The 13,644-nt window shown below is 35.3% G+C and overlaps 1 protein-coding gene across 1 annotated transcript in view; it reads right to left on the reverse strand.

Annotated features, from left to right (window-relative positions):
- Window positions 1-13,644, reverse strand: part of RNGTT (RNA guanylyltransferase and 5'-phosphatase) — a 366,172-nt gene that overhangs the window by 156,097 nt on the left and 196,431 nt on the right. The window contains 1 exon segment of the mRNA XM_044004408.1: window positions 8,914-9,014. Coding sequence (XP_043860343.1) covers window positions 8,914-9,014 — 101 coding nt within the window.

Below are 13,644 nucleotides of genomic sequence, written 5' to 3' on the forward strand. Positions count from 1 at the left end.
ATGCAGGTTGTCAACAAATTACTGATTAGGCAAAAATTTTGCAAATCTTTATTTCTCAGTAAATCTTTAACTCCCATAACCACACTTCCATCCTAACACTATGCACTTTGTCCATTACTGAGGTATGGGGCTACGAGAGAATCAACACTTAGAAATTCCAACCACTGAGCTATGTGGTTCTCCTTTCCATAATCATCATACATTTGAGAGACTATGCCCTTACCCTGACAACAGAGGCCAGGAACTCTACATTGTCCAGAAACTTGATATTGCCCAGGAATTCTCCTCTTGTGCTACATGGGCAAATGCTAGTAGCATCTGTGTGTGTGAGGTTTTTTTTCTTCAAACCACTAAAGAATTCCTAGATTATCTCCCACACGCATGCTTGCTGTGCTCTCAGAATCTCTCCAGAATAAAGGGGGGAGAGGAGACCAAAAGGTCTCCTTCTTATAGGCCAGTGCAAAGTGGTGGTTTCTTTAAATTCATACCAGAGGCCACCCCATTCAGGGATGTGTCAAGGAGTGGATCCAAATCCTTTATAGGAAGTTGCTGTTGTTCCTTTACTCAGTGGTGTCCAACTTTCTGCAACTGCATGGACCACAGAAGGGTCCCTCTATTCTCCCCTATTTCCCAGAGTCTATCCAAGCTCATTTTCATTGTATCCATAACACACTATCTCTTCCTCTGCCATCACCTTCTCCTTTTGCTTTCAACCTTTCCCAACATCAGGATTTTTTCCAATGAATCCTGTCTTCTTATCATGGGGCCAAAGTATTTAAGTTTGAGCTTCAGTATTTGTCCTTTTAATAAGTAGTATGAATTTTCTTTAAGTATTAATTGCTTTGATCTCCTTGCTGTTCAAGGTACTCTCAAAAGTCTTCTCCAACACCTCAATTCCATTGATTCTGCAGCATTCAACTTTCTATATTGCAACTGGAAAAACTATAGTTTTGACTATATAGATCTTTGTCAGCAAGGTAATACCTCTGCTTTTCAATATACTGTCCAGAATTGTCATAGCTTTTGTTCCAAGGAGCAAACATCTTTTAATTTCATAGCTGCAGTTGCTGTCTGCAGTGATTTTTGAGCCCAAGAATATAAATTTCATTTAAAATATAATTATAATACAATTTTAAATATAATTTCATTTCTTCTCCCCTTTTTGCCAGGAAGTGATGGAACAAGCTGCTATGATCTTAGTTTTTAAAAACTTTAAGCTTCAAGGTCACAATCCTGTAAACTCATCACACGTTGATCAAGGAGTTCCCTTAATCTTCTTTATGTATATCTCCTACTATACCCAGCATGGAGATTTGAAAATTGGTATTTAATAAACTCTGTTCAAAACTTTCCTGAACTGGATATAGTAGTGGACATCTGTAGTCAGTACTTCTGCTGAGGCTCAGCTTGATAGATCTCTTGAGTCTGGAAATCTGAGTTGTAGCAGGGATAAAAGGATCCATATTAACGGACAGTATGCATATTATCTGGCACCAATATGGTGAGCTTCTAGAAGCTGACAGACAGCCACTAGAACACCTAAGGAGGGGTAAAGTGGTCTGGGTAAGAAAAACAGAACAGGTTACATATTAAAAACAGCAACACAGTACAGTAGGAAAGAGTCCAGGCCATGGAATAAGGAGAGATCTAGACTGGCATACTCTCTCTACAAGATAAGGTTATTATCATGGTCACTATCTGGGTAACGTTGATAACTTCTTAAGTTACTTAATCTCACTAAGACTCAGTTTCATCTTTAAAATGGATATAATGCCTACAATACCTGCCTCACAAAGCTGACATAAGGATCAAATGAGATAATGTAATTTAAAGTCCTTTGTAAACTGTGATGCACTATATAAACGTCAGCACTTGTTATCATCATATTAGGTCCTCTATAGATTTGTGTTGATTCATTGGTAAAGGAAAAAAAAAAACCTGTCAGAAATCATATAAAAAATTTGCTATTGCGGCTACTACAAGTCTCTACAAAAATTTCAACTAACCACAGTAGCTGTAACCAGAAATGTGATATTGCTAGGGATTGGAAGGAAATTAGGTATTTACTTCTGCACCCAAACACATAAAGGAAAGTAACCACCATTTAGTATAATAATTTTCTAATTCTAAGGGTTAGACTGTATCAGTGAAAGTATAACAACAAATAATAATCTAAATTATCCATTCCTTTTTATATCAGCCATAAGAACAGCACATACTTTGCCAAGGTTATATAAAAACAAAAATCCCTCTGAATAGATACTGGCTTACTTGGTAAGGTCTGTTAATACCATGGTTTTTAACTTTTATTTTTCTTCACACAAGCTTACCAGTCCCTGCAAAGGTCAGATGAGAACATCTGCAGCATATTAAAATTACAAACAAAAAAATTTTAATAGTATCAGGAATTTCTTGAGAGAGAGTGACATCTTGTGGAAATTACAACCTTTAAAAGTGAGTTATTTAAATTGAATCCAATTTATACTGCCTTTCTTTATACTTAATCTATCTACAAGGCTGTCAATTTGGTTACAAATTCCACAACAAATAATTGGCACTTGAGAGAAATGTACAAGCCTATACTATTTAGGCCAAAAAAAAAAAAAAAACACTGCATTAAACTGCAGAGGACATATAAATAACTTTGTTGTAATACAATTTTGTTAGAAATGAAGGCATATGCTAGAATTATATTTCTGGTTTGTAAGATAACAGAGAGAAAAAAAGGAACTGAACTTAGCCTTTTTCTGTGGTTAATTAAAAAGTAAAAGAAAGTACTTTGAACCTAGCAATACACACACACACCTCACACATGCACACATACAGGCTCCACATGTCATTCCTAGCACTTTCTCCTATTAACATCTAGATCTTTATGCACATTTTTTATAATGGGTGGCTTGTGAGGTAGGAGGTATATTCAGTAGTGTACTGCCTGATATGGAAGGAGAAAAGTTAACAGGTTTTGAAAGGTAACTGCCATCCAAAAGCTGTGCAAAACAACAACAACTATAAGTAGCTCAATTATGGCTCACATTTCCTCCTGTTTATGAAAGCAATAGCAGATAATCACAAATCTGTAATACAGTAATTATTATAACAATAAGAATAAAAAGCACAATTTTATTGAATTTTTTATCATAGAACATGTGTATAAAAGAGTAATGCCACTATGAGCCATAAGCAGAGATAAGGAAACCCCATAACAAGAGGGGAACCATAATAAGAGGGGAAAAGAAATAGTCTGGGCTTAAAGCTGAATGATTCAGAAAATTCTATTAAGTGATATTTGTTATATGGGCCTTTTATCTCTATAATTTCTTTCAAAGGACAAAAAGCATTTCTTTCCAAATGAAGAGTATGAATAGAATTAATCATTGCAAATTAGAGCAAAGTCAGAGTAATAAATGATGATGCTATGGTCAGCAAAGTAATAAGACTATCTTCACATGATTTATATGTCATTTTCTTGTTTACCCAGATCAACAGTAGAATGAAGGAGTACTACATAGTAGATTCTATTCAATTAAATCTATTTTACAATAAGTACTTGTAAGGATACAATAAAATGCCATAGTTGGATGTTATGCCAGGTTACAATTTCATAGCTCTCAAAAACTTTTTCATAGGCAGAACACATTTATGCAAATATTTATTACAGCTATTTAGGAATCAACACAGACTAATGTCTTACCTAATTAAAATCTTTATACAAAAATATATTAAAGTTCTGCATGTCAAGAATTTGTGCAAGACAAAGTTCCTCCCCACCTTTTACAGCTTACAGCCTGGTTGAGTAAACACCACAAAGAAATACACACATAACAAGGTAATAATAAGAAAGCACGTGATCAAATGCTTATGTTAAATGATATGCATACCAAATGCTATGGAATCAATGTAGAGTGTAGGAATCAATATATAAATCAATAAAGATTTCTTCAAGTATAGCTGCACAGTACAGTGAAAAAGAGCACTACATTTAGTTAGAAAATATGACTCCAAATATTGGCTCTTCTTAACTTGGGCAAGCCATTTAGCTATTTTGGACCTCAGTTTTCTCATGAGTACAAGGAATGTTTGAACCAGATGATTGCCAAGTTTCCTTCAAGTCCTAAATCCTATCATATGACTCAAAAAAGGAACTGGGGACAAGAAGTATTTGTGAAGGTGAAAAATAAAAGAGAAATGGTTATGTATGTATGTGTATTCATTTTCAAAGCAATGGTACTTGTAAGTTTAACTTTAAATCTCCTGGATGTCTAATAGGCATCTCGAACTCAACATCAAAAAAGAATTCATTCGTTTAACCCTTCTACTAAACCCACTGCAATTCTGAAATTCCCTATTTATGTCAAGGTCACTACCATTACAACCATGACTCTTCATTCTCCTTCTCTGCCTCTCCCATATCCAGTCACCTAATGTCATGTCACTTCTCCTTGAACATGTCAATTCTATGGTTTGCTCATAGAGGCAATACCCAAGTGGAGGTGAACTACAATAGTTCAAGACTATTGCAATAACTTCTAACAGGTCTTTTTCTTTCCAATCTGCTCTCCAACCCCGTCCCCCCAATTATTATTATTTTTTTAATAGCTATGAAAATGTCAGATGCTGATCAAGAAGCTCCAATGGAGACATGTTATCCTGAGTATAAAATACAAACTCCTCTGTCTGGTATTTAAAACACTTCATAATCTAACTGCAACCTATCTTTCTAGACTGACTTCACATTATTCCCCCGCCCTGTCCCTGAACTCACATAAATGCTATATTCCAGACAACCTCACTTCTTTTTTGTTCCTCATACATGATTTACCATCTCTTGCTTCCATTCTTTTGCATAGGCTATTATACCTCAGTTCTATAATGTTCTTCTCACCTCCACCTCTTAGAATCCCTAGCTGCCTGCCCCACCCCCACCCCCACCCCCGCCACGATTGCTCACTCTGATGCTACTTCCTAACCAAGGCCTTTCCTGATCACCTCCATGCCCTCCTGTCAAAGGTTTGTGCTTCCTACCACCTCTTAATTATTTTGTATATATTTGTATTTATTTGTCTGTGTACATGTTGTATCAAGTAAAGGCAAGTCAACAAGCATTTATTAAGTGCTTAGTATATGCCAGGCGCTGTACAAAGAAACTTCACCCCAAAAAAGCAAAAACAGTTCCTGCTCTTAAGGAACTCAGTCTAGTTGAGGGAGATAAGACAAAAATGACTATGAACAAACAGATTTTTATACACACACATGTGCATACAAAATAAATTGGAGATAATACCAGAGGGAAGGCATGAGGATTAAGGAGGACTGGGAATTACTTTTTTTTTTAAACCTTTTTATTAAAGTCTTTTTGTTTGTTTGTTTGATTTTGTGGGTCAATGAGGGTTAAGTGACTTGCCTAGGGTCACACAGCTAGTAAGTATCAAGTGTCTGAGGTCAGGTTTGAACTCAGGTCCTCCTGAATTCAAGGCCAGTGCTTGATCCACTGCGCCACCTAGCTGCCCCCATGGGAATGACTTCTTGCAGAAGGGAGCATTAGCTGGGACCTGAAAGAAACCTGGGAAGCTAGGAGGCAGGGCAAAGGACAGAGTTCCAGGCACTCCAACTGCAAAGCACTGTGGTACGATGGAAATGGCAGTGGATGTGAAACAAGAGTACCAAGCTTCAAGTCCTGCCTCAGTCACTCACCAGCTCCGTGACTTGGCTACACTGGATAACCCTGCTGGGTTTTAGTTTCATCTATAAAACAAGAGGGTTGGACTAGATGGCCTCCTTCCAGTTTAAATATGTGATCCTATCATTCCCTATCAATTAGTTGAGGACAGGGCCTAGTTCATTATTGCTTTTACATCTCAAGGGCCTAACATTGTGCCTTGAACATAATTGGCACTTAACAAACTGAATTTGAACTTTAGGTATCAAATTCATACTTCCTGCCATATATTATATACATCTTGTTGATTAACTGATCATGCATTTAAAAAATATGATGGAAGCCAAAAAAAGGTTCATTTTTAATGCATACCCCTACTAGTTGATCTTCCTCTGTCAAGTGTTCTCTCATTCCAGCCCATCCTCCATCATCTGCCAGACTGATATTCTCAAAGCCTAGGTGTGATGCCACCCTCCTACCTTCCATAAGAGGCTGAACACCACTCAATAAATTCTAGTGGCTTCCTATTTCCTCTAGGATCAAATGGAAACTCCATTGTTTGTCTTTTAAAACCTTTCCAGTCCTTTTATACAGTACCGGGCATCATGTCCACTACATTTCAATGACACTGGTATTCTCACTATTCCTCACACAGAGTACTCCCATCTGTCCACTGTGTGCCTTTTCACAAGCTGTTCATCAAACCTGTAGTACGCTCCTTTCTCACCTCTGCTTCTTAGCAGCTCTGGCTTCCTTCCTGTGCGTGTATACACACACACACACACACACACACACACACACACACACACACACACCCCTTACTTGTCCACAGTTCTTTGCAGGTAGTCTTCCCCATTAGTTTCTGTGAGTTCCTTGAGGATTAGGACTGTTTTGCCTCTTTTTGCAACTCTAGCATTTAGGACAGTGACTGGCATATGATAACTATTCAATAAATACTTGCTGGCTGGCTGACTGTTTTAAGTGAAACATTTTGAAAATTTTGACAGAACTAATTGGATATCATGGTATGAATTTAGAAAGTTTTTTTTAAGGAGTTGTTTGATTGGTGGTTTATTTAAAATTAATTAATGGCATTAGTTTACTTTGTCCCAATGTAACCAAGAGTCTATAATTTCCTGAGGACATACAACCTATATGAACTTAGTTTCTCATGATTAATATGATAATCATAAACAGACTAATTAAACAGAAAACACAAGCTGATTTCAAGTTTTTAAAGTTTAAGCTTTACTCTCTAAAATTATCTGTGCAACTTTCCTATAAATTCAAAACTATATAAATTGCAAAAAACATAAAAGGTACTGAATGCTAAGCTAAATTATCATTGTACTGTCAATGTTTGATTTTTTAGTAATTATGACTTTTAAGGAAAGAAAAAGAACATACAAATGTCAGCTTTTGAATTGCCAATAGCAAGCTAGGCATTCGATTCAATAGAAATTATTTTCTACTTGTATTAGATTTCAATCTAACAGGAATCTGATTCATGACCATTTTATTACAGAAGTTCAGTAAGTGTCAAAACTACCTAGTGAAAGGCAAACCAATAGACTTTTCAAAAATTCCTGCCTACATTTTCAAAGAATTGTTTTTACATTACACCCTTCCCGGAACCCTATTCCATTCTTTGCTTAGTAGAAGACTTTGTAAATATAATTAAGTAAACAAATCAACAAATTCTCTGGTTTTTAATAAATATGGCTATTCCCAGTTAATTGGGTCACAAGATATGGTTTTTATGTGACTATAAAGCACAGCTGATTTTCTTTTAGACTTATGTATAGATATCACCAACATATTTTAAATTGCTATTAGGCCCTGGGTTCATATTTATAGCAAAAATTGACTCATTTAATGAAAACCACCATATCATTCTTTTACCTGTATAACATTCTTTACCTGAAAAAAAGACTGCTCATGTTAAATGAATAATTTATGTTGAAACATCTTATTTATTTTATGTGTTATCAAGACATAATTTATATTAAAGACACAATGTTCAAAAATTGTCATCTACATTACTGCTATAAATTATGCACCCCTATGTGTATAACTTCCATATTCCATTTCTAAAAACTATACATCAAATATTAAAAATTCTTGTGCTATTCTATGTTCATAGATGCCATAGATGAAGACTAGGGCATTGGCTTCATTCTTAATACAAATAGTTGATTTGGACAGATTTAAAATAGCAAAATTCAATGGTAACACTATAACGATAAGAAGGTGATCAGAATGAGAAAATGGAGAAATAAACAACATTATACTAGGTGCAATTCAGTGAAAAATTGCAAGGGAAAGAAAGGTGGAAGGCTGGGTCTCATACTCTAAAAGAAATGGGTAATCTCTTTTTGAATTCATGGCAAATTAGAGCAAAGAAACAAATAGTAGGGAATATTATCTATACAGAGCATAACTTTAAGGTCCCTTGCAAGTCAATTAAGTAAATCATACATAGGATGTTTAAAAATTTTAAGTGTAGTATAAGACAAAAGCCATTGTGATGCAATTTAACAAGTTTTACTTGTTATTAAATCCTCAGTTTCTGAATAAACCTTTGAAAATGCAAAAGATTGTCTCTAGAAAGCAATTATCTGAAAACACCAGTCAATAAATTATAAACACAATTATCATAAATACAAAGATTGTCTAGGGCTCGGGAGGATTTCGATAAATCAGGCTCATTTTTAGGGAAAGAATAAATACCATATACACACATGTATGTGTGTGTGTATATGTAAATGTGTGTTTGTGTTTGAGCGTGTGTGTGAAAGTGAGAGCAAGAGAATTTGCCAATAAATTAAAATAGACTTCAATAAAGGCCTCATTTTTTCCCTCCAATATGCCTTATATAGGGGGCAGGTAGGTGGTACAGTGGATAAAGCACCGGCCCTGGGATTCAGGAGGACCTGAGTTCAAATACGGCCTCAGACACTTGACATTTGCTAGCTGTGTGACCCTGGGCAAGTCACTTAACCCTCACTGACCCACAAAAACAAAAACAATATACCTTATATAAAACCTGAGATGAGGCTACATCTGGTATAATTTTTCAATGTATACTGTATGCATTATGTTCCCTAATAAAGATAACCAATAAAACAAAATAAAAGGATGTGGAAGAGACTATACTGGCATCCTTTTTAATGAGACTATAACTGGTAGATTGACAAATGCTAATTAAAGGCATATTTTACTTAAAATGAAAAGAGAGAAGATAATGTACTTACCCTTCTCCTCCCATTCTTGTTATTTTTAGGCGAAAATCTACAGAATTCAGACTGGGAGGTTTCCATTTCAAAATATCATCACACCGACCAGGTTTGTATTTCTAAAGTAAAATTTTTAAAAAATGAAGTTATAATTTGATTAAATATTTTGAGGTGATTAAAAATCAACTCAAAGGTATCCATCAACTATTGTCAAATACCTAGAAAAATATTGCTACAATTTCTTCCCTTGATACTGTTTACCATATTACTCAAACAACAAAGAATCTAAGACATACTCTGCAACCAAAATTACTTCTAATAATTCTCTGTCCCAAACCATTGGCATTATACCACTTGGTAGAGGCCAGGTTAAGAATAAAAATTATTTATTCACCATGTAGTCAAAAGAAGCTAGAATATCACATTGTAAAACGCAGAAATGAAAAAAAAAAGGAAGCAGAAAAATCTGTCAGATAATCTGGAAGTAGAGTTCTTTACTCAGCGCTCTACCATTGCAGAGCTTTTATTTCTGTAAAAAGCACCACTATTCAACCAAATTTAAAACTTTGAAATAATCTTCTAATTTTCCATTTGCTTTACCCTACGAATTCATCCAGACACCAAGAAATGTTGCTTCTCTTTCATCTCTCTCATATTTGTCCTTAACTGGTCATTTCCAATGCTATTATCCTAGCTTCTGTCCTCATCTTCACTTGCCTGAATTACTCAAATTACCCCTATTGCCAGATTATTTTCTTTTTTAAACACTACTCTGGTGATATAATTTTTATGACCAAAAATGGAAAAACTACGGCTTATAAGTCAAAGTGCAATCTCCTCAATATGGCAATTCCCACATTTTTTGTCTCTTTTTTTTCCCTCCAACCATAAACTCTCCACCTCAACAAGGCTAGTCTTCTCAGTGTCCTTTGTATTGTTGAATACTTAAACAGGAAATCTAAGAACAAATCACGCTCCTTAAGGATGGGAATCTGAGTAGCTCATAGTGCAGTATGTAGCAAAGACTGCAAAATATTATGATACAAAACTAGAATGCAGACATCTAAGAAAGCTTTATTATATAAGGGCCAAGTCTTATAGTACAAGAAGACAATGCCATCTGCTTTATCTTTAAAGACTTGGCATCACAGGAACGTGAATGGAGAGCTAGAAGGGACCTTAGAGGCCATCTAGTTCAACTTATAAATACAGATGAAGAAATAGTGCGCCTAAGTGACTTACTAAAGACCATGCACACATTAAGGAGCAAAATTGGTGTCTCTAACTTTACCTCCAGCCCTCTTTTCATTCAAGAACTAAGACTGTGGACAGTCTTCCAATGAGTTAGGACTAGAATCCTTAGGATATGACTTATGAAGGAAATCTATTAAAGTGTGAAGGATTTCAACATCAGTTAATTTCCCAATACTTTGTAGGGGCTAAATTATGGTCTAATATATATGTCCTCAAAGTCATCTCACTTGTGGGATCCAAGGCACAGATATATACACACATATGTATATACATATGTCTATTATATACACGTCTGTCACTCAATAATTTATTAAGCACTTCCTAAGTGTCAGGCAGTGTGTTAATTAAGCGCTGGAAATACAAAGAAGTGTAAAAGACAATCCCTGTTCTTAAGGAGCTTACACTCTAATGAGGGGAAACTACATGTAAAGAACTATGTGGGGAAAAAAAAACCTATAAACAGGATTGGAAATAATCCACTGAGAGGATGAGGAATTGTAATTAAGGGGGATCAGGAAAGGTGTAGTGTAGAAGCTGGGATTTTAGCTAGGGAAGCCAAAAGGCAGAGATGAAAAGAACATTTCAGACATGGGAGACAGCTAGTGAAAATGCCTGAGGATGGACTATTTTATGACAGGAACAGCAAGGAGGCTAGTGTCAACCAGTCAATAAGGATTTATTAAGTGCTTCTATGTGACAGAAACTTTGCTAAGCACGGGGGATACAAAGAAAGGCAAAAGACAGCACCTGACCTTGAGAAGCTCATAATTTAATGGGGGAAACAACATGCAAACAACTAGGTACAAACAAGTTACATGGGTATATTTCATGTATGTATGTGTGCACGGTGTCTTGATAATCCAACTTTCTTATCTTTGCTCAAGATTTTTCCGCATAATTCCTCAAATACTTTATATAGAACAGCCCCTATACTTTTGTAAAGTTAAGACACTTGTACAAATCCAACCTATCCATCAACATTAAGCATAGAATTACCCAATGTTTAGAGAATGAATGGATCACTTAAATTCACCGACTTTATTTTTCAAAACCAAAATAAAGGTATATTAATTTTTTCCCCTCATGGGTTCATTAAATTAGAATTTCCTGAGCAGTTATAATCAATTTATTTGGGGAGAATATATTTGTTTTCTTGATGATTATAATATTTAAAAAGCATAATAGATTTGGAATGTTGTCACTTTTATTGTGTTACAAAGCTGAAGGAAGAGTATTTAATAAATGTTAGCCATGATATTCTGATTAGAATTTAAATTTTCAATCTTATAAATAGAAACAATCAGATAAACTTCATTACAACACTTTTTAAAGAATATATTTTCTATTGAGGACAGTTAAAAAAATGAATGAACTATTACTATTCTAATACATATGGGGGCAACTAGGTGGCACAGTGGATAAAGCACTGGCCCTGGATTCAGGAGTACCTGAGTTCAAATCTGACCTCAGACACTTGACACTAGCTGTGTGACCCTGGGCAAGTCACTTAACTCCCACTGCCACGCAAAACAAAACAAAACAAAAACTAATGCATAACATGCAGGTAAAGCCACAAACTACATATATGAACTGTATTCTATTTTTTTTATATTTTTGGTTCAATTATTAATATTAGAGTGAATGACAATTTCTAAAGAGATACCATATTTCTTTATGTGTCTAAGTCCTCTTAATAGCCCAAATATATGCCCAATTTGGAGCAGTAAGCAGTATCTAGATAGAGGCATGAATGCTTACACATTTAACTTCCCCATTTGGAAATCTGATTACTGTCAACAATGAATCTTAACTCCCATAGGCATGTTAAGAACAGATTTTTTTTTTAAACGTGAACTGTGTTTAACTAAAACCTATTTACTGAAAGTTCTTTGTTTACATATCATCAACTTTTCTTATCAGAGGTTCTGTTCTAAAAGGGGTTAATATTGCTTATACCTATTTGAAGTCTATTGAAAATCACTATGTGTCATTCCCAGGACCTCATTATTTAAAAAAATCAGTGAGGAAAAGAAGAAGAAATGGATAAGCAAAACATAAGAAAATGTTTATCAAAAGCAGTTGAAGAAATATTACTTCTTAATGTTACTTTTTATATTCTTCAATTGAATCTTAGGAATAAAACTTGCACATTTCCATTCTTGGCATGATATTTACCATTTGTTAAACAGTGAAGCTAGATAGTGGTTTTCATGGATTTCACAATAATGACCTGAACACATTATGCTGTTATTTCCCCTGACATTTCATTATATTATAAATGTTTAATTTTACCAACAAAACTGTCTCACAAATGCCTTTACTATATGTCTGCATGAAGTTGGCCATTTTAAAAAGAAAATTAAAAGAGCAAACTTTTTAAATCTAAACTTTTTCACAGATAGGTATTAAATTTTGTGAAATATCTGCATTATATTAGAGGGGCATAACTGCTTAAGAAGTGGCCTATGGAAAAAATCATGATCAATTGCTGAATTATGTTAAATTTATATATCAAAGAAGCTAAAAGTGATGTGGGATGGAATTAGGGTCAAATTGATCGTGAGTCATCCCAAAAGAATTACAACACTCAGTGACTCAGTTTCCCAAGTTTTATTGCAATACTGTGGGTGACCACGGGGAGAGAACCAGAATAGTGGAAAGGTATCTCTAGAATAAGGAAAGACAGTTATACTATGGATAAATTGATTACCAGTCTCATTATAATAATCTCCACTTTAGAGAGGTACAGGGGGGGGGGGCCATCCTAATTTGGAGTTCCTGGGGTCTTAAGCCGATCCCTGATGTGGATACCTTTTTCTATGCAGGTGTGTTTTTGGGGTTTACACGTCGTAAGGTGAATCTGGGGACAAATTTGACCTTTTCTGAGCATGTCTCTTTCTGATTCCCATGCTTAGTTTCAAAACAGCTTCACTTATCATTTATTTCTTGTCTAAGCTTCTATAGCCTGTCAACGTAGCATTGTTATAGTCTCAGGCCTTCACGGCCTAGCTCCCTCTGTTCCCATTATGGGTACTGATTACTGTCAGTAAGAGAACTTAGCATCCTGACTTGTAAGTTATCCATTAACTAGGGTCTCAATGCCTTTTAGAGCTAATATCTGAATTAGAGTTTGGGTCTTAGGTTTTTCTGTTAACCCCTTTTTGCCTCCTACATCAAAAGTATGGTGTGGTTTATTTTATCTTTTTTTTTTTTTTTTTTTTTTTAGGCAATGGGGGTTAAGTGACTTGCCCGGGGTCACACAGCTAGTAAGTGTCAAGTGTCTGAGGCCGGATTTGAACCCAGGTACTCCTGAATCCAGGGCCGGTGCTTTAACCACTACGCCATCTAGCTGCCCCGGTGTGGTTTATTTTAAAATAAATTATTACAACAAGAGTACAAGCTATTGGCAAGTATTAAAAAAATAAAATATTTTTATGAGAGGCAATGCACAGCAGTAGGGAGTTGGCCTAAAAGTCAGGAAGACTTGGGTTCAAT

The sequence above is a fragment of the Dromiciops gliroides genome, chromosome 4, assembly GCF_019393635.1.
Source record: "Dromiciops gliroides isolate mDroGli1 chromosome 4, mDroGli1.pri, whole genome shotgun sequence".
Taxonomy (NCBI): Eukaryota; Metazoa; Chordata; class Mammalia; order Microbiotheria; family Microbiotheriidae; genus Dromiciops; species Dromiciops gliroides.